This window comes from Myotis yumanensis, unplaced genomic scaffold (genome assembly GCF_028538775.1).
Source record: "Myotis yumanensis isolate MYYU_CA2020_CCGP unplaced genomic scaffold, mMyoYum1.0.hap1 SCAF_2, whole genome shotgun sequence".
NCBI lineage: Eukaryota > Metazoa > Chordata > Mammalia > Chiroptera > Vespertilionidae > Myotis > Myotis yumanensis.
The window spans coordinates 76,673,128-76,695,713 of NW_027223753.1; the positions used below are offsets into that span (position 1 = coordinate 76,673,128).

The 22,586-nt window shown below is 47.1% G+C and overlaps 1 protein-coding gene across 2 annotated transcripts in view; it reads right to left on the reverse strand.

The window, feature by feature from the left end:
* E2F3 (E2F transcription factor 3) overlaps positions 1-22,295 on the reverse strand; it is an 83,906-nt gene extending 61,611 nt beyond the window's left edge. The window contains exon 1 of one of the 2 annotated variants that reach the window (XM_070405654.1): positions 21,706-22,295. In XM_070405654.1, coding sequence (XP_070261755.1) covers positions 21,706-22,101 — 396 coding nt within the window. In that variant the 5' untranslated portion in view covers positions 22,102-22,295. Of the gene's footprint in view, positions 1-20,508; positions 20,528-21,705 lie in introns of those variants that run through there. The other variant, XM_070405655.1, reaches the window with a different exon arrangement.
* Between the last annotated feature and the right edge of the window lie 291 nt (positions 22,296-22,586).

Genomic DNA, 22,586 nt, shown 5'->3' on the forward strand with positions numbered 1-22,586 from the left:
AATTAACCCTTAGGACTTTGAAAAGAGAAGAGAGAGACATCAAGTCTGGATGGGAAGGGTATAAGCAAGTAGCAGGAGGCCACTCCCAGCGACACTCCCTTCCTTGTACAAGTTCTGAGTCACCCCCAAAGACACTCCCTTTCCTGGTGCATGGCATGGCATGGCGGCAGAATGAGCAGCGTCTAGAGCTGCAAAACCTTCCCTGGGGCTTGGAGGGAGTCATGGAAGGCCTGAGTGGAAGGGGGTCATAAAGATGACTCACATTTGACAGATAAGAAACTGGAGCTGAGAGGTGAAAGAATTGATCCACCTCATCCAGGCTGTGACCCGTGCCAGGTTCCATGTCCCCGAGTCTGACTTACAAAGCAAACCCCACTGCTACCCAGGCCCCGCCAAGCCCTCTCCTAAGCAGCCTCCAGTTCCAGGTAAGTAATCCCCATATAGCCTGGCCTGCCTCCAGCACCAAGAGAGTCACCTTTGCCATGTATCTATTTTGCAGGAGTAGTTTCAGGCCCAAATTATTGTTTTTTCTATGAGCAAAAGGACCAAATACAAAGTGTGTGTGTAGCTCAGTCCAAGAAACATAAATGAAATGGTTAATCTTTGGGTTACAAAGTCTCATCGTTAAAGTAAGAAGTAGCTGTAGGAGTGAGCACAGGGAGGGTTCCTGATTCCTGTTACATGATAAGAAATGCAATTAGGTTGAAGTCTATTCAATCTGCTTGGGGAAGGCAGGCAGCAATGGTGGTGAACATCTCTGCTTGATTATAGAGGCAAAGAAACAGCCAACACCACCCCTCATACAGAACTTTTTCATCCTAAGTCACTTTCAGACACATATTACACACATCACCCATTTCCCCTCCCAACAGCACGTGAAGAAAAAAGGTACAGATAGGTGATCGGGGATGCCAGCACGGCACGGACTATTTGAAGAGAAAAATGTCTCACCCATCGTTTCATGAAGCCACATTTAGATTCTAGGTCTAATTTCAACAGATATCAGCATAGCGGAGCTACAGTTACAGTGGACAGATCATTTGTCAAGAATGGAAAAAGCCAGAATGCCAGGGCAGTTGCATGGGGGGGGGGGGGGGGGGGGGTGAGAAGAGGGGGAAGGAAGAAGCGAAAGTCTGTTTTAAAGGAAATATGGAGAAAACTGCTAACAGAGCGGGCAGATGAAAGCTGAAGCCTGGGAGTGAGAGAAAGCCCAGGTCAGCCGAGGCAAAGCCATGGACAGCAGGGTTACCAGCACCCGCAGTCACCACCAGCACAGCCCGGCAGGCCCACCTGTGATCGTAATCCCTGAGCGACACTAGGTGGTGATCAGAGAGATACCAGGAACGGGAAGGCTGGGAATGAAGTAGATGTACCAGCCATAACTACAGACGTAAAAATCAAGGTCAGGCATCATGGGCTAAATAAATTAACAAAATAATTATACATTTACCTTTCAACCTGGAAGGAAACCTTGTCAGCTTTCACAAAACGAAGAGTGCAGTCATGCAGTAGAAAGGAGAATTCTTTGATGAGGTGCCTTCTATTTTATAATAATAGATGGGGCAATGTGGGCTGATTAAACAAATAAGTGAACAAAGCACAACTATATATTATAAAGGCCTATAAGATTTAATAGCCATTCCTCCATGCTTACACCAGTGATTCTTAAAGAAAAGGTAAATTAAAGGATTTAGGATATGAAAACAAATTTGACCTACTTATTGCCAATTTAATTACATGCATTCGAGAAATTCACTAAGCATCTAATCATTTATATTCTGGGGTTGTATTTCTGCACAGCTATTCTGTTAGATATTTTAAATTATAATTTCAAATACACTCATTGTCACAGGCCTCTGAGTCCATTTTCACACACAAAATCAATATACTACTACTAATAAATAGGATTACTTTTCCAAGGCTCCCAGCGGGAACTCAGCTGGACTTCTGTTTGAGAGGCAGTTTCAAAGTTCTCCAAAGAAAATGACTTTCACCCTTAAGAATCAACAGAAAGCACCTGAGAGAAACCGACTCTAAAGGCAATCCATCACCTGCGGGATGGGAAGGTTTAGGCTGGTAGGTGCATTGACGGAGACACAGAGGAAAGATGCTCCAAACCCACTGCAGAGCTGGGTTCCTCCACTGGGGAGCTAACACGCGTTGCCTTTTCTTTGAAAAGGCACAAACTCCTGGGTTGGGTATGGCTTTTGCCACCAGAATGCCTGGCCCTTTAATGTCCAGGGCTGTGTCTTCCTCACCTTTGTGTTCCGAACCACGGCCAGACCCAGGCTGTCCGAGCTGAGGGAGGGGCTAAACAAGTGTGGGGCCTAAGAAGAAGCATCTGCTAAATGACTTCCCTCCCCTCTCACTTATGCGTATTTTATACTGTGGTCCCACCCGGACCCACGTCCTAAGTTAGAACAAATTCCCTCGGCAAAGTTGACTCTTTCAACTCTTGCTGCCCCAATATGTGAGTCCTCAGGAGAAATCATGTTAGGTCTTCCATCTCACACAATGAACACTGCAATGTTCACTGGCTGCCCACAGAACACAAAGACACCTAATCACCATCCTAGACAAAGGCCTATAAACAACTGGTGAGGAGTCGCCAAGTGTCCGGGTAGCATCAGAGTTAAAAGAGAGGTTTGAAATCGCTTGGTCTGGCTCTCTCGTTGTCAAGAACAGAAGCTTGGAATACAGGGCTTACCTGCTGAGCCTCACTTTCCTCATCTACAGATGAGAAAGGGTTGCGGTATTAGATGAAATAATATATGCAAAAAACTCATTTACCATTCCCAGTGCACACATCGCCAATGAGGTAGGCCATTATCCTCTTTCTTATTACTCTAAGTTCACAGTGGGTGGGAGAATCTGTAAATCTTCAATAAAGTATAAGAAAATAAAAGCATAATGATAAACACTATAATCCTAATGAAAAAAAAAAAAGTATAAGATGGCCGTAACCGGTTTGGCTCAGTGGATGGAGCGTCGGCCTGCGGACTCAAGGGTCCCAGGTTCGATTCCGGTCAAGGGCATGTACCTTGGTTGTGAGCACATCCCCAGTAGTGGGTGTGCAGGAGGCAGCTGATCGATGCTTCTCTCTCATTGATGTTTCTAACTCTCTATCCCTCTTCCTCTCTGTAAAAAATCAATAAAATATATTTTTAAAAAAAGTATAAGATGAAAGGGGGCAGGATTTTCCCTATTTATATAGCAAAACACACCACAAAGCTACTGTATTTAAAGCAGTGTGCTGTTTCCTTAGAAAGAGGCAAAGATATCAAAGGAGTGGAGTAGAAGGTCCAGACACAGACCAACACAGATCCCTGCACACACATGCATCCAAGTGCTTGCTTCAATATGATACAAGTGGCATTTCTGATTCATGGGGAAAGGCTGATCCATTCAATAAACGGTACTAGTATAACTGGCTATCCATTTGGGAAAATATAAAATCAAATCTTTAAAACACAAACACCCTTCTGCCTGACGACTGTAGCTCAGTGGTTGAGCATTGACCTATGAACTAGGAATCAAACCAGGAAGCCACAGTTTGATTCCTAGTCAGGGCACATGCCCAGGTTGCAGGCTCGATCCCTAGTAGGGTCCATGCAGCAGGCAGCTGATCAATGATTCTCTCCCTCTTTCTCTGAAATCAATAAAAATATACAAAATAAAATTTAAAACACAAACACCCTTCCAAAGACATTAATGTTCAAAATATTAAAATTATGAAGTCAAAAGAAAACATGGAATATTGTTATAATTTGGGGACTAGCAAAGGCTTTCCCAAAACAAGTCACCAAACTCAAAGTTTATAGTTTTATATTTTTTAAAAATGAGTAAAACTTCTATAGAGAGATATACATTTCACAGATAAAATGAAAAGAAAAATGACAAACAGGGGAAATACTTACTATACCACACATACACACATACACGCGAGGAAGTCCAATGTCTGTAACTCATTAAAAGTTCCAATAATTCAATAAGAAAATTCTAAACAGCCTTGTAAAACCAATACAGGAATAAATGTACTAATCCATTTCTCATTCTGCAAAATGAGCACAATAATCATACCAAATTCACAGGGATGTTGAAGTTTAAATTTCACACAACGCGCTTAAAACAATCCTGGCACATAAAAACTGTCAATAAATATTAGCCAGCAGCAGTAATAGTAGTACCAGGGATGGTGGTAATAGTAGTAATTGTGAAAGCAGCACAAAATAAAAATAAGGAGGTACCATGCCATCATTAGCAAAAGTGCAGAGACTAATGTTATCCAGTACTGGAAAGAGGACGAGAAAGCAGACCTGTCTCCACTGGTGATAGGAAGAATTGGTTCAGCCTTTTTGGAGGACAAGTTGGCCTATCTATCAGCATTTTACTATATGTGCCCCATGGCAGAAATTCAATATGTAGAAATCCAGCCTACAGAAATACACACGTGCTCAAAAATATATGTACAAGGATATGCAATGTGGCACTCTGTGTGATATCGAGAGTTAAAGAGAAATAACAGTCAGATGGGAAGAGCTAACTACACTTGGGCACATCCATATCACGGGTGGGAGTGCAGCTATTACCAAGAAGAATGACATCCTATGAAAATATGTGTAACTCCTTGCTAAATACAAACTGCAAGCCACGATTTTTATATAAAATAGTATATCTGCGAATGGATATAAAAGGGGAAGGCCAAGCTGTTATTGTGGTTACCTCTAGGAAGGAAAGCAGGGGTATTTTAAATGTTACTCCATTGACATATATTCTTTGATTTCTTTAAATAGCAAGCATGCAAAAAACACACACAAAAAACGTATTTTCTTTGAAAGAAAAAAAAGGGCAACAAAATCAGGGTTTCATAAGTCAGCGCTGGACCTCTGACTAAATGCCAGCGTCCACTCCGTACCGAAAGCGGCCAGCAGAACCCCGCCTCCGCAGGTGGGATCCAGAGCAGCTGTCGCAGCTGGAGGACACTAACAGTCACTCAGCTCCTTTATTCTGACTCAGCTAATAATCTCCTGATCGGGAACACAAAGCAATACCAATTTCTGCAACTGTCCACTTGCCGGGTATTATTGCTCCAGGTGAATTAATAAGTTTGAGTTCTAGTTCATTGGTCTTCAGAACTCTGATGAACACAAAGGAGTTCCCCCTGAGCAATACAGCGGAGCTCCTAATCATGCAAAGTTGGGGCCTATATCTATTCCTATTGAGATCTCTCCTCTAAGGTGCAAAAATAGCAGGAGACCTACCTTATCTAAAAGGAGTAGCCAACGAGCAGGCCATTTGAACAACATTATTCTTACTTGTTGTTAGAGGAAAAGCAAGACTCAGAAGAGTCTCAACACTTGGCAAGTTGTTACCATCAAATGTGACAATCCATGTCTAGAGCCATCTTAACAAATATTTACATAACTCAACTGTGTGGACAGCATGGCTCCATTCCAATTTCTTTGACTCCACAGGGCAGAGGGGAGGCTCACACTCTGGTCCACAAACCTTATTTTGAAAAGGATGGCGGTAGCTGAGTCACGCTGGAAGTTCAGAGGTGACGCATATTTAAGGGCCACACCTTGGCCACCTTGCTATATAGAGCAGCAAACTTTGAAACTCAAGGGCTGAGAAGTGCTGATCCTCATCCTTTCAGGGAAGGCAGGAAGCAAGAAATGAGTACGCTGGCCTTACTTTCCCAACCTCTATATTATAAACAGCCACAGAGAGCAGACCTAAAACTGTCCCTGTGACCAGAAGTTGTTTTGGCTGAAAGTGGATGGAAAGGGAAATGAAATGCCCACCACTGGACAGAGGGACATTTTTAGAAGAGAACCACCAAGACAAACCTAGGTCATAAGCCTTATAATCCTTCACACGCATTTTCAAGAAACAGCTTTTTATCAAGGAACTAGCCATTCATCCCACACACCCCTTCGAACACGAAAATGAACACGGCAGAAATTAATTAGCATTTGTAAACTGAAGATGGCCATTACATCAACAAGTTACCTATCAGCAGACCCAGGTTTGGGCTGATGCAGAAGTAAAGAATCTCTGCCAATCTGATTAAAGTGTTTCCCTCCATCCATCTTTATGAAAACAAACCAGGTGACATCTATTGAGTGTTTTAAGTTTATGTAATTACATATAAATTTAGTAAAAGTTTTAAATAATCACAACTTCTGATTCCATGATTTTGGTTATAATTTATACGATGGTTATTCACACCCATTCAAACGGTGGGTAGTCAAGAACAGTAGTGTTTATTCTGTCCTTATTGGTTTTATTTTTAAAAAATATATTTTATTGATTTTTTTACAGAGAGGAAGGGAGAGGGATAGAGAGTCAGAAACATCGATGAGAGAGAAACATCGATCAGCTGCCTCCTGCACACCCCCTACTGGGTATGTGCCCACAACCAAGGTACATGCCCTTGACTGGAATCGCACCTGGGACCCTTGAGTCCGCAGGCCGACGCTCTATCCACTGAGCCAAACCAGTTAGGGCTGCTCTTCTTGGTTTTAATGAATTGGGGGTAGGGGCAGGAATTGCACCATGTCTGTCGAGTGGCCAGCCACTCCGTACGCAGCTCTAGGCTGGATGCTTTCCATGGTCTCTCATTTCATTTACTCCTTACCAGATCTTCAAATGCCCAAGTTACCTAAAGAGATCGACCATTTCATTTGTACATCTGGTTGGCGATTTGATTATAGGTATAAAGATTTTTTATGGTGCTAGATAAGAGGATGACTAAGAGAGAAGAAATTAAAAGAAGGAAAATAATTGTCAAAGAAACATGTCAACGTCTCTAGAGAAAAGGGGGGAAGGAAGCTCCCTGTCCATTGGATGATGAAAGCCCAAGGGTGGCCAAGCCTTTCTGTTATGAGTTCTGTGCTGTGGCACGCAGGCCCTTCCACCTCATGGGAGGGGGTGAGGGGGTAGGGGACGAGGACTGCAGCCCCAGGGAGAGATCCCAGGGCACGGTTTAAAACTATCTTCACATACCGAAGACTAGCTTTCCTAAGCTCCGCTGTTACTAGAATTGCACTATGTGGGCAACACCGTTTCTGATGGCACCATGTATAACACTAGCCCACTGAAGGCCATGGGCTTCCTCAGTCCTTGTTGAAAAGTATCTTTCCCCAGATAGTGGCCCTCAAACTTGGTGCATCAGAATGGCCTGGGGCGCCTGTTAAACCCTACACTGCTGGCTCCACCTCAGAGTTCCTGACTGAGTAGGTCTGGGGAATAACCTGAAATTTTGCATTTCTAACAAGCTCCCAAGTGCTGCGGGTCCGAGCCCACCATGTAATAACCACTGTTCTAAAAACACAGACCAGAATAACTTATATGCATATATGCATAACCCATGGACACAGACAAGTTTGGTAGGCGGGGGGAGGAGGGTACGGGGTGGAAAAGCTCAATGGGCGGGGGGGGGGGGGGGGGCGGGGGAGGGGGGACATCTGTAATACTTTCAACAATAAAGACAAATTAATCTATCATAATAAAAGCATAATATGCTAATTAGACCGGACGTCCTTCCGGATGACCTTCCGGACACAAGCCGGGGCTTCGAGGGAAGCCCGGATCCTGGATGCCGGGTGCCAGAGGGAAGCCGGTGCCGGCAGCCGGAGGAAGGAAGGCCTACTCTAACACGAATTTCGTGCATCAGGCCTCTAGTAAGTAAATAACACAGCCAGAATCCAAAGACAGGAACAGGGTACTTACTATGTGGCAAAATCTTCATCAATTATGACACAAGCCACCACACAAAGGCAGGGGATTTTATCTGTGCCGACCCTGTTTCCCCAGCACCTACAACTGGGGCTGGCACACACTAGGTGCCTCACACACACACACGCTAAATCAGCAAGCGTCAAGTGAGTCAGGATGCCCCGTGGCAGTGGCAGAGACTGGCCAGCATGGGGCGGGATGAGCAAGGGAAAAAGTGGTGGCAGGGGCATCAGCAACAAAGGAAATGGCTGCTAACAGTTGCAACAACAACAGCAATAATACAACGACAACAAGCATTTGGATGTGTCTAGCACTGACCAGCCCTGGAGCCAACATGTCACAGGCACTGTGGCGTTCCATTTAACCCTAATTACCCTCATTTAACAGGTCAGAAAACAGGTTAGAGGGGCAGTGATGTGCCCACATCATCAACTAGCCATGGTGAAGCTGGGATCAACAGCCATGCCGAGATGTTAGTCCTGAGCAGAACGTCTCCCTTATTTACCCAGTTGAGTAAATGATAAATGCGAAACTTCCTTGGCCTGTCCTGAACTGCAGACTTTGATCCTTGCTTCCCCAACTTACAGAAAAGCTCCCAGTGGCCTATTCGTAGAACGCATGACCATGAAACAGACATGGAGGGCTCCGGCTGGCTACCCAGAGCAGCCGTACCAGCTAGGGAGAGTGGGATCAGTGAGGGACAGCTGTGGGGTTCCATGGTTAGGCATGCCAGAGGAAAAGGTCTGGGTCAGTCGGTCTGAGAACCAATGGGAGGAGGGTTGATTTTGCCTCCAGGGGACACTTGACAATGCCCACAGACAATTCTGATTGTCATACGTGGGGTGCTACTGGCATCTAATGAGTGGAGGCCAGGAATGCTGCTCAACATCCCACAAGGCACAGGACAGCCTCCACCACAAAGAAGTATCTGGCCAAAATGTCAACGGTGTCAAAACCCTTCACTAGCTTTCTCTGTCTCCCTCCCAGGCCCCCATCCCGCCCCCCCCCCCTCCCCCCACCCATCCCCGGCTTGGATGCCTAAGACTTCATCAATATTTTCTTATGACCATCATTGTCTTTCATCTCTCTTATCTGCTGATAAACTCCTTGCGGGCCAGAGCATCTTAGTCCCCTTGGTAACCCCTGGAATTCTGGGAGCTGCATTCTGCACAAAGCAGGTGTTCATAAGCGTCTGTCCAAATTTGTTTCCCCTGAAGCGGGTAAAAATGTTGAGAATTTAGATTCAACCAACACTTCAGAGTTCTTACCATGGTAGGTGGCACATGCTAGTTAGGAACACAGTACATTTCCTATAAACACTATCTCACTTAATCCTTGCAACCATTGAAGGAAACAGGGACACTATTTTAGGTAACTACAGCTCATAGCTATATAATTTGTAAAACGTCACAGGCTGGGCTGGTTAAGTGACAGCATGTTTCTGGAGCCAGGTCTTCCAGTCCTAAGCTCCTTCCATACCCACCACCACATCCCAGGGCTGAAAACCTCCTCCTCAAGTCTAGTCCCAGAGTGAAGGTGTCTGAGATGCAAACAAGGAAAACAGCAACAGGAAAGGTTGGAAACTTCACCACCTTAGGGTGATCGTCACAAGTGTTGCTAGCAACAAAAATTAGTCAATTGTAGGTGTGCTGTAAGTAGGGTTAGACACAAGTTACATGTCCAAAAATCAATTACAAAGATACTTAGAATTTACATAGCTCTTTCCTCAGGGACAGTACTCAAAGACTCTCATTTTTAAACTTTAATATGCTAACCATTCAAGATTTTCTTTAATCAGCAAAGTCTGAGAGCATAGGACAGTGGTCGGCAAACCGCGGCTCGCAAGCCACATGCGGCTCTTTGGCCCCTTGAGTGTGGCTCTTCCACAAAACACCACGTGCAGGCACGCATGTACAGTGCAATTGAAATTTCGTGGCCCATGCGCAGAAGTCGGTTTTCGGAAAGCAGATAGACGAAACAAGTATGCAAGACGAGTGTGGATGGGAGTTGGAAGGGGTCAACCTCAGCGAACATACCTCAATCAGATTGAGGACCTTTTTAGCGAAGGCCAGCTTAGGAGTACCCTAATTAAGTTAATAACAATGTACCTACCTATATAGTTTAAGTTTAAAAAATTTGGCTCTCAAAAGAAATTTCAATCGTTGTACTGTTGATATTTGGCTCTGTTGACTAATGAGTTTGCCGACCACTGGCATAGGACATAATGGTTGAAAAAGCCATCTTCGTTCAAGACAACTGTGACCTTTCTTTACACACAGAACTCTGCAGCTGGCTCTCTACTTTGAGAGGCTGCAAACTGTGGGCTTTCTCAGAGCACACAGGAGCCAGCCCAGACCTGCTAACGCACCTAATCAATAACATCCGATGGCTCATCTCTGGGAGTCCTGACAATATTGATCCCCCAAAATCAACCTGATGAATCTGTCTCGTTTTCATATCATAGAGGGAGAAGTGAAGATGATGAGAGGTTTTTGTGGCACCTCAATTTTTTTTCTTAGGCTAGGGAGACCAGTTCTTGGCTTGTGATTGCTCATTCAGACTTCCACTGAAACCTGTATGCCAAAGCCCCATTTCCAGCGCTCAGCCCTAGCCTCTGAGAAAGCCCGATGGCCTCTGATGTCACTCACAACCAACTCAGACCGAACTAACCATTCCCTCCACAAAGTGTACACCCTGGCATCAGAAACGCTCAACCTCATCCATTCTTTCGGCCCCAGGAATTAAAAGGCGTCAAAGGTTTTCTTTCTTTTCTCCCTCAGCCTGTCCCTCACTTCCATCCTGCCTTTTCCCACGGTCACTATAGCTGTCCTGCTTTCAGACCTGTCCAATCCATACCTCCCATACTCTAATGGGATGCCCTGGTTCTCTTCCCAGGGAAATTCCTGGCCTTCTGATCACTTGGTAACCTGTTTCAGGCAGGCCCAGACCTGACAGAATGAAAAGCCTTCCTACAATAGGGTCAGGTACACCCTTTGAAAGCAGGTGTCCAGAATTTTTTGCCCAGGTTCGCAGCTGGTGTTGGTACCTGTTACGTAGCAATAGTGCTCACTCGAACCTCCTAAGCTAAGACTCTCAAGCCTTGGGGAACCCCTTCTTGTTTTACCTCCTTTGGGTTTGGGGTGACCCATCTTTGGATGGCTTGCTCAGCAAGGACCTGGAAATCCAGACACTGGTACCACAAGGGTGGGTGTAGAATACCCAGGCACCCATCCAGGTCCCTGGGATCTGCAGGGCTGTTCTCTCCACTGAGGAAGCAGTTGAGATGAACAAACTGTGCACTGATTCTGGCAGGCGGCTCCAGCATCACCTGGTCATTCCAGCTTCAAGAAACCTTTGCTTGAGCTCAACTACCGACAGCGGTGTTTCCCAAGCGCTCGCTGAAGATGACCTTGGTGCTGCTCTGATGGAGGGTAGAGGTGGGTGGAGCCTGGAAATGGGCTACAGGCAATTGATATTATCAGGTAGGCTTGGAAAAGCATTGGATTATTTTCTGGGGACAGGCATCTTGGGTCCCTACTATGTAATTAATACAATATCAGAGAACAGAGGATAACAACCAGGAATAAGCTGCAACTTTGGAGCCAGCCCCTCAGCCCCCCAGGGCCTGTTTCCTCCTGTGCAGAACAAGCGTGGTCATAATGCCCACTTCACAGGTTGTTACGTGGCTAATGTGCTAATGTGTGTAAAGTGCTCAGTTCAGTGCCCTCCATACACACAGGCACTTGATAAACATTAGCTATTATTATCCGAGAGACCAGGGACTGCTGAGTGGCAGCCCTGAAGCCAAATCTGGCCTACAGACCTATTTTGTTTGGCTTTCCCTTTTTCCTTTTCAATGGAGCCAACATTTTTAAATTTCTGGCACTTTAAGGTTGAAGATCTGGCAACAAATGAGGTCTGCTTTTCCCTCTGGCCGCGATGGCCTGGGGCAGGGGTCCCATGGCCCCTTTCTGATAGGGCATTTCTTCTTTGTTGCTCAACCCCCACACTACTTACCCACCCCCCAATTCCCTGCCCGGCCCTTGCAGGAAGGCAGTCTATATTCTAGACCAGCACAGCCAACGTTAGGGCCTGAGATTTCCCCCAAATCGACTCCAGTCCAACTGGTCTCTGCTTGTGCGAACCTACTTTCTGCCTCCCTACCTTTGCCTGATGATGTTCTCCCAGCCATGAACAACCTCCCCAGCTTTCACTCTCCGTCTCTAGGCTCAGTGATTCCAATTGAGTGAATGCATTAAAATGACCCGGGACACTAAAAAAATACCCATGTCCAGACCCCGCCCCCAGCGGTTCTAATTAGTTTGGATGGGGCTGAGTATTGGTAATTTTTTAAATAAGCCAGGTGATTCACATGTGTACTCTAATGCACAGGGAGCCATGGCCTCCCCATTCTTAAGGCCCAGCTGGCACCTCCTGCTGAAGCTGTCCAGCTGAGGACTAGATGAGTCTTGCTTTCCCCCTGACTCCTGTTTAGTCTTGCTTTCGAATCAACTCTGTTTAAAGCCTGTCTCCCCAAACAGCCTGCAAACTTACTCCAGCTACTTTTATTCTCTTTCTCCCCTCCCATTCCAAGAGTGGGCGGATCACACCTCCTACTTCTTTGCATCCTCAACAGGACAACTGGGGCCCCAAGCACACGGTAGGCATCTAATGAAAACGCCTCTACTGCAATTTTTGAGAGTCTACAACGCAGAAGGCGCTGCAAGGACTAAATGATGAGAAAACCCGGCTGATTTCTTGCAGCTTGCAGATACGAAGAAGTCAAGAACGCCGATGGTGAGGCTATGAGGCAGACTGAGATGTGCTACAGGGAAGCAGTTAATGTGAGGGAATCAGGGAAGGCTCTGTGCAGGTGTCCTTGATGGGCCAGTGGGAAGGATGGCAGCCAGAGCCAGGTAGAGAGCGAGGAGAAAACCCATGAGCAAATGAATGCACCAGAAGGAAACCTTGGCCAGCTAACCCGCTGAGCCATGCCAGCATCCGAGTTGGGAAGAACGGGAAGCAACGTGGGGAAGACAAGATTTCACCTTGCGCCGAACACCAGGGAAAAGGCTGTAATTAATTTGGTAAGTCACGGAAGCAGCCAGTGAAGGCTGAAATTCTGGCATCCTTCTAAAAGCCAGGCAGAGGGACGGGTGAGGGGTAAGGGGAAGAACAGTCATAACACAAAAAGTGAGGGATGAGAGAGGTGACAATGGGGAGGAAGGCCCAAGGGCAGGTTCCCTGACCCAGGAGAGCAAGACTACCACGTCCCCCACCCCCCGCCCACAATGGAACCTCCAAGGGCCCAGAGATGACAAACACCCTGATTTCTGCCATTCAGTCTTAAGCCAGGTTACTGTGCAGAAGTGAAATCATGTTAACAGTGCAATTAATGTTAACAGTGCAACTGTATTAACATATTTAATCACAGAAATAAAGACTTTAGTCACAACACTGTTACCATTGAAAGTGCTGTTATAAAAAGTTTAATGGACAGCAGCTTATAAAGACATACAAAGATCCTAAAGAATAAGTTAGGAGAAAGCCACCCCGTGGCGTACACTCCTCCCCATCACCGTCATTTTTAGCAAGGTGTTTTGGGTTTCAATGAACACTAGGGCTAGTTCAGAAAATAAACCTCAATCCCCCGACCAGTGTGGCTCAGTTCACTGGGCATCATCGTCCTGTGCACCCAAAGGTTACTGATTCAATTCCCGGTCAGGACACATGCCCAGATCCCCGGTAGCAGGGCGTGCAGGAGGCAGCAGATCGATGCTCTGCTCTCACATTAATGTTTGTCTTTCTCCCTCACCCTTCCTCTCACACTAATAATAAAAATTTTTAAGAAAAGACAAAGAAAATAAAGCACAAGAGGACGGCCCGATAGAAGGCTGTGGAAGGGAAGGGCAGTGCACCAATAATCTACTGAACACTCGCTCATCCTCCCACGTGGCAGCACCTGACAAATGTGAACTCAAATCCTAAGCCCAGGGAGGTAGCTGCAATGATTCCCCCACTTTACAGGTGAGGGAATTCAGATGCAGAGGGTGATTTGCCTAAAGACACAAAGCTAAGTAGTAAGCAGAGCTGGTATAAGAACCAGGCACTCAGGCTCCAGGTGCCATTGTCTTGCTCTTACACTCAGCTGCCCTTCACATCACCTGCTTGGTGGAGGGTGTGGGTCATGAGCCTGCTCTTCTTCGAAGGCAGTGATTCTCAACCTTGGCTGCACATTAGAATCACCTGGGAATCTTTTTAAAATCCTGATTTCTGGGCCTCATCCTTTGTTATGGGGTGGGGCCACAACATCAGTAACAAAGAAACAGAATTTCCGGAGGATGCGGCCCAGAAATCAGGATTTTAAAAAGATTCCCAGGTGATTCTAATGTGCAGCCAAGGTTGAGAACCACTGTTAAGGGCTGCCAGACCCAGAAAGACTAGAAGTATGGGGCCACAGGACTGCTGCTCTGGTTTAATACTTCTAAAGCCTTACGACATCAGAAACAGAAAAGGGCAGAGCAGGGGTGAAACTATAGGGGGTCACTTTCCATGACCCCCCAGTGTACAGAGCCACAACCTTCAGGATCCTGAAAACGAGCGAGGAGAAGCCCTTCTCAGTAGTCAGAGGAGCCAAAAGGATCTCCGGGGTAGCCAGGCATGAGCTGGCTGGGAGGACCAAGGGCATTCAGTTCCTCCACTCCCTGAAAGATGGACTCTGTCCACTAAAAAGCCTTCCAGGGGAAACCAGCTTCACTGGTAAATACAGCTCTCATCATTAATTGCTACTTCCCGCTCACTGGCTGTGAGGCCGTATCTACACGTGGCTCCTTTCTGATTCGTGGATCAGAGACAAGCCATATATCCATCCCTGCCCCTAATGAGTCGGTGAACTACAGCCACCTTGGATTATGTTTCACTTTTAGGCTTCAGGACTTGAAGTGATTCTATTTTTAAGCTTTCTCGGTTCTACAAGTAAAAGAAGACATTTTAAGAAAATTAGTTCTGGCTTTTAGTGGATGGTGGCTTCCTCTGAAAGAGTCAACGGACCAGCCACTTGTTTAAATCAGAAACCTCCTGGGGGAAGGGACCCAGTACCATGTTGGTGGGCAAAGGCCCAGGGTCCTCTGAAAACCACAACACTCAGGACATGGATGGCCCGGACAAACCCGCTAATTCCAGAGCTACACCGCGCCTCTCTCCTGAAAAACTGTCAAAGGCCTTTTAGGTTCTATTCTGTGAAGTACGTTTCACCTTTGAGCACCAGAAATGTGGTTTCCACAGAAAACAATCATATTTGCATACAACGAAGCTTTAAAAAAATACAACTATATATTTATAAGAGTCAGTCATTCCTTCCATTTGAAAAAAAAATTACCTTGCATTTAACAACTAAAATAGCTTCGCTTATTTTGTCTTTGAGAATGAGTTGTTACTCGAAAACTGTTGGAAGGACACTTCTGTGTGTGTGCATTTTTAGAAAATTTAACCACTCCTGAAGACAATCTAAAATGTACTCTACACATCCCAATTTTCACATATAGGACACATATGAGATGTAGTTAACCTTCTCTTGAAGAATGAAGCTGCTTCCAACAATTCGCGTCTCCAGTTTCAGTTCTGACTTGGGCACTAGCTAGCCTGTGACCTTGGGCAAGTAACTTAACAGCATTGGGCCTTAATTTTCCTCTCCTACAAAATGAAAGGGATTGGGTCAAAGGAGATGACTCTTGCTTCACAGCTCTCAAATGTTATGATTTGAAGACCATTGGGAACATCAATTATTGCCTACGCTAACCTCAAGTATTGTTCTTAGGGACTGTCAAGTTATCAGAACATTGCCTGGACACTACAAATGGCCCCAGACGGTGGGGATACAGGTAATTGAAAGGAAGCTAAAATTCATTACTTTTATTCTTTTTATTCCCTCCCATTCCATTAGCTTAGCTGTCAATTCTCACTGCTATCCACCTCCCAAAGACATGAGCCTCTGCTTTAGTTTTCAAAGCTAAGCAGTGGCCTGCTTCACTCAGGTTCTCTCATAAAGCAAAGTGGTGGGGTTTGTGATACAATCTGGCAACCAGTGGGCGTTATCTCTTATCATTCAAAGTTAAATTGCCCACTGTTGTGGCCACAAGACTAACCCCCAGTTAAGGTTGGGAGGAGAATGAGAACGCATTCCTGTAACCTGCATATTCTTTGAGTTCTGAAAGCACACTGCTTTGGGGGGAAGAGTGTTTGAAGCAAAAGTGAGAGCAGAAAATGAACCAAATTCCTTCTTACTAAAGCAAAAGCTATAGGCCTTATCCCTCTACATCAACCCCTCCACCTACTCCCTCCAAGTTTCCTGTCCCCATCTCAATTGTTGCTTTTTTGTACCTTCTGCTGTGTAACTTTTCCTTGTGTAAGATACATTTTCAAAGTCACTCTTTGAAGCCAAAGAGAGGATCAGAGTAGGAGGAAGGAGATACCATTAGTGGTTTCCTATGTTTACCACTTTCCCAGTTATCTTACCTTCTTAGTTCCATGAAAAATGATTAGGAGAACACAAAGAATGCTTCTTAGCAATTGTAAATATAGTCCCTGAAACACTATTTTTAAGCTGCTACCAAGCACGAAAATATGTATTAAACCACATGCTTAGTACTTCAAAGAATTCAAGGAAGTTCTTTTCTTTAAAAACTAAAATGAAAAAGATAATCTGTTAAGAAGTGAAATCTACCTTCTTTGCCTGGCACTATCTCGGGTTGTTTCATGGGAATCTATGAGGGACTTGATTTGATGAGCATAGGCAACTAATTTTCACATATCCTAATTTAAGATGTTAATAGTGGTTGAAAAGCAAAGGGAGCCTGGCCAGTTAAAGGTGTGGATGGCCCTAGCCGGTTTGGCTCAGTGAATAGAGTGTCGGCCTACGGACTGAAGGGTTCCAGGTTCGATCCCTGCCAAGGGCACATGCATGGGTTAGAGGCTCCATCCCCAGAATGGGGCATGCAGGAGGCAGCCAGTCAATGATTCTTTCTCATCATTCATGTTTCTATCTTTCTCTCTCCCTTTTCCTTCCTCTCTGAAATCAATAAAAATATTTAGGAAAGAAAAAACAACACAGGAAAAGAACAATAAAGATTAAAAGAAAAATAAAGGTGTGGATGGTTTGTCTATGGAGATGGCAATAAAGACTGAGCGTTGACCTATGCCCCAGGAGGTCACAGTTGATTCCTGGTCAGGGCATATGCCCGGGTTGCAGGCTCAATCCCGTGTGGGGCGTGCAAGAGGCAGCCGATGAATGATTCTCTCTGATCACTGATATTTCTATCTTTCCCTCTCTCTTTTCCTCTCTGAAATCAGTCAAAATATATGTATTTTTTAAAGGAATGGGAATTGGTCTGCCTGGAAAGTAGATGTAAACTGGGCAAATGAAATATATATAAATCCATTAGAAAACCAGCCAGAAAATTAACTGAATATTTGAAGCTTTGCCTTCGAAGGGAGTTAAAGGTGTGGATGGTATGTCTATGGGGATGGCAATAAAGACTGAAGAGTTGAAAGAAAAGTACTGCATTGTATCTCTGAGAAATGAGAAAAAAAGCAACTTTTCCTCAGTCTTTCAATCTCCAGGTGCTGTTAGCCATGCCTAAGCTGAGTATTATTTTCTGTTTTCAAGTTAGCTTTACACAGCACAACTTAATCTCAGCATCTACTCTTCCAAGTATTACACAAGGTGAGGATTTATAGAAAAACAAAAAAAACCCTTTCCTGTTCACAAGCTTGGGTTCCTTAGCTCCTGGTGCCACATTTAAGTAAGGGTGCTTTGTTTCAGAGGGTGATTAGAGTGGCGCCCTTGGTACTGATTATGGCACTGAGCTATTTGTACTGCCCAAGTCTGAGCACTGTTTTATACTAAAACTTCGATTATGGGGTAGGTAGTGACTAAAAATTATCTCCTATCTTAAACTAAGCATCAATCATATATCTCAGCAGAAGCAAGACTACTGAGTGCTGAACCACAGGAACCTGGCATTTTTTCTTCTTTTATACTTGCACAGGAAAAAAGAGACTCAGCTAAAGCACCCATGGTTCCTCCATGCTTACATGGAAATTTCAAGCACTGTGGGCTCTTTACCAAGTATAATCAGTGGGTTGCTATGACTGCACTACATTAAATCAGATGTAACCGGCCATTGTCTCTTGCATTAATAGAGCCTAAGTTTTCTAGGAGTAGAATGAAATCATTTCAGTTTCTTTTTAGGAGGCAGAAAATGAAGAAGCCCTTTCTGTTCCAGAAAATAGCACCTCTGACTGTTTCTCTAGAGCTTTTCCATTTCCAACGGTTCACCATCTAAAATTGAGTGTTCAGTTATCTAAAAGCCACTAAGCAGAGATGTTCTCAAAAGTTGGCATGTTCCATGAGTTATGGGTGGAATGGAACTCAGCAGAAAAGTGAGAATGAGTTGCCTAAATTTGTCACAAACAAGGTACAAGCTCATGCTTGGGCAGTTGAACACCACCACCTCTATATAGGCCTGTCATACTGACATGTCCCTGTTTTACCCAGTGCTAGGATAGCTATATTTTATAGGTTTAAAAAAAACAGATTAACTAGGTAGAAAAATTTAATTACGTTTAATTACTTTAGAAAACTTTTAACCATTTTCCTCATATATGTAAACAAAGGAGCAGTTGTACACATGGTCTTACACTATTTCTCTAAGTTATAAAAAATACTAGAGGCCTGATGCACAAAATTCATGCAAGGGGGCTCAGCCGCCCACCCCCCCCCCCCCCCACCACCACCACTGAGGCTTTGTCCCAAAGCGTCCAGTCTAATTAGCACATTACACTTTTATTATTATAGATTATTCCTGCACACTCATTTTATTGGGTGTCTACTATTTGTCAGGCACTGTTCTAAGTATTTTACATGCATTATTATATTTAAACCTAAAAAAAAAAAAAAAACCCTTCAGGTTTGTATTGTTACTGTCCCTATTTAAGTTTTTTGCCTAGGATCATACAACTTATAAATGAAAGGCAATCAGCTAATAAGAGCGTACTCATATATAATTTTTCTCATTTAAAAAAGATGAAGAATTTGCTCCTGGTTAAGTTCTCAGATGTTCCTGAGACAGAACATGGATGGAATAAGATCCAGGTAGGTCTGCAATTCTGGTCATCTGAGCACAAGTTCCCAACCACTTCTTGGACACAAAGTGTTTAAATGGTCTCTTTGCTCTGCCAATCACTTAGCTATCCCCATGTTGTTGTTCCTGCTTAGAGAATAAATATCAGTAAACTTCAAGAATTAAATAGAAGTCTAATGCAGTTTTGATAAGAAAAAAGCAAATCAAACTTTGTACTCAGGGCTCATGACTTTAGAATTACATATGTTCTCATGGCAAAGAAGACAAAGTTTTGAAATAACTTGGAAGGTGGTGAGGGTAATTTTTTATACTTTAAACACTTAAATACAATGAACTACATATAAGTTTGGCTAGACAGTTTTGCAGACCTGGCCCAACAAGCAGGCTAAGGGGGGGGTGGGGTGGGGAGCAATCTGGTGGTCTCAAATTCCTATTATCAAAACTACCCTCTCATAAATCTGAATCCAATCCAAGAAGTATGTCAATAGCTGGTTGTTTAAGATTAGGTTTGCGATGTAGTAACAGAACTGTGTAGGGGGCAAATATGCTTAAAATATGTCCAAGCAAGTTTAGGTCAAGTCAATAATAGTACTTAATGCTAATAAAAGCATGGAATATTCCTGTAACTGAGAATCCAGCAGAGGGATCTGTATGTGTAAGCAGGTACTTGTACTGTTTCCCCTCTGCTGGCAGACCCTAGTCACTAAAAAAAAAAAAAAAAAAAAAGCACCTTCTTTGACTAAGACTGTATCACACATCCCCAGCAAGTATCTCTGGGGCTGTAAAACAGTTAAGATCCTACAAGGGGAGAAACTGGGAAGCGTAAGGAAATAAAAATTTTCATTATTCCAAAAACCCATCTCATTTCCCAAAATACTGCTTATGTGCTGACTTTCTTACAGACCCCTGCAAAATCTTGATCCTCCAAAAAATAAACCCATTTGGAGCTGAGACAAGATGAGGTCAACGATTGGTTCTATCAACCATCCATTTGTTTAACTGAGTCTGGTTCGTCTCTAGCCTCGTGGGGGCCAAGCCTGACCACGAGGGTGAAGACAGGAGGCATGGAGGAAGGGAATGAAGAAAAGGAGAAGGGTGGGGGTGGGGGTGGACGGACCTCCGGGCCACACTTCTTTCTAGTACCGACAAAAAGAGGAGCCGAATCCTGACCTAAATCATCTCTCAAAGGCGCTTTATAAATTACAGGGACAAAGGGTGGGGGTGGCGGGTGGCCTGGGAAACCTACGGACACCCAACCCTCTGACCCGCCCCCTCCCCCTCCAGCACAAGGGAAGGAAGACGGAAAGCAGAGCTCAACTCGGCCATTGGCGTGGAGCCCCCTCCGGTTCTCAATCGCCCATCCACAGGCCCCCCTAGAAAAAAAAACACACGTAAACACCAAACCAACCCCCCGGGGCGGACACTCGCGCCCAGAGGTCCCTAGAACCGGAGGCCGGGGCATTCACTTAGTTAGATTTTTCTTGCTTACTCATTTCCCTCCAGCACCCAACCCCCCGTTCCCACTCCAAAACCCCGCTCAACCGCCTACCCTCTCGGCTCCAGGCCCCCCAACAGAACCCGGTGCCCCAGTGGCGGCGGCAGCCCCCGCGCGGTCCCGGTCACTAACCTGCTGCTGTAAGGGCATTTCCGAAACCAGCCTGGCTCCGGGAGAGGTGGGGGGCCGGCTGGAGAGGGGCCCGGAGGGCCGAGCAGACCGGCGGCGCCGGGCGAGGGCGGGCGCCCGTGGGGGGGTAGGGAGAGGAGAGGGAGGGTGGCCGTGCCGGGGGCGGGTGCGAGGGCGCCGGGACCGTCCCGAGCCAGGGAGCCGGCGAGCAGGAGGAAGTGGGTGCCCCCTCTCCCCTCCAGCGCCCCCTCCCGCCGCCGCCTCCTCCCCAGTCACAGGCGCGTCCTCCGCGCACGTGTGCGAAACGTCACCGGCGGGTCCCGGCGAGAGGGACAGAACCGGGCGGCGGGACGGGAACACGGCTGCACCCGCCCTCCGTCGCCGGGGGGCGGGGAGGGGGACAGGGCGGGGAAGGAAGGGGTAAGGGGAGAGGCGGGTCAAGGGCAGGCCCGGGGCCCGGCGGGGAAGGCCCGGGCGCTCGGGCCACGCGGGCGCTGCCGCTGCCACCGCCAGGATGCGCCCAGGCCGGGGCGCCCCCTGGCTAGCCCCTCACCCCCAGACAGCTCACGCCCCGGCCCGCACCCGACTGCCAGCTCCACCGCCTCCCCTGCCAGATCCCCCCCGACTGCCCCCAGCCCCTTTGTTGCCGGGAGTTACAGATCCCAAAATGTGACAAGCGCAGCCCAGCATAACCTCTGCGCTCCAAGCACGCCTGAGGGATCCCCCGGCCGCCCACGGGCCTCGGAGGCCGGCGAGGGGCGATCAGCCCAATGGTCCCCCGGTTTCCACTCCCCCAGAGTCCCCCACTCCCCAGTTCATTACTCCCTCCCCCACCCCCTTCTCCATCCGGGGCGTGACCCCATCCTACGCCCGAGAAAGAGGAAGCTTCGAGTTGGAGGGGAGGGGAGAATGGGGGTAGGGAAAAGTGCAGGAAAAGAAGGGGGGGGCCACGAAAAGTTTCAGAGTGTCTGATGTTCTTCGCGCCGAGGCGATCCCCACGGCCCCGCGCGTCCCCCAGCCCCACCGGCGCGGAGGGGAGCGCACAAGTCTAACAATAAACCCTCGCTGGAGGGGCAGCCCAGAGGCCCACGGGGCTCGGCCTGCATTCTCCCGGGGCAGCCCGCAGCGCGCCCACCAACCCGCGCGGTGCGAACCCACCCCCCGCCTGGGCTGGGGACAGTGGGGACGGGAGGGCATTACCGGAGGGCCGCCGCCGCCGCTGCTGGCGCGTCCCAGCGCTGGTGGCTGCTGCAGCAGCCCGGCTCTGCCGGAGGGTCCGTGCGGCGTGGTGTAGAGGAGGCTGCCGGCGGTCAGCTCCGCGCCGGGGGCACAGGGGAGGATAGGGCCGGCGGCGACGGCGCCGCTTTGGAGGGAGGAGGAACAGGAGGTGGTGGAAGTGTTCGTGGTGAGGATCTGGATGTACGCGCCCGGGGCGGCGGCGGCAGCGGCGGCGGCGGCGGCGGGGAAGCCGGGGCTGGCTAGCAGTGCCCTTTTGTCCATGGAGGCTGCAGCGGCGGCGGCGACGACAGTCGCCCCCTCCCCACCCCCGGCGGTCACCAGGTACTGCTCCAGGGCGGGCTGGATCCCCTTTTTCATCTCTCGCTCCTGCTCTTTTTATTGCTATGGTATATTAATGTATTTTTTCAATTTCTTTATTATTTGCAGTCGGAGTTTCCAAGTCTCTCCTCCTTCTCTCCTCCCCGCCCGGCGCTTCCGAGCCCCTTCTCTCTCTTTTCTTTTTATTTTTCGGCACCGCACGGGCCCCGGGGGCCAAAAATAATCGGGGCTCTGGAGAGAGGAGGGTCCCGGCCGCACGGATATCGGGCCCCGAGGGAGGATGGAGGCGTCGGGGGCGGCCGATGCAACGGATTGCGAGGCGGCGGCGGCAGCCCGGGCGCTGCGGCCGGCAGCTGAAAAATGGCTCCAGGAAGCTGCTGCTGACAATGAATGAAGGGATACGGTTTACGCGCCAAGGTCCTCCCGCGAAACTCAGATTTCCCGCCGGCTTTTCAAACCATATTTGCATATCCCCGCCCCTCAACCCGCCGAGGACCGTTCCCACAGCTCATTGGGCCTCTATC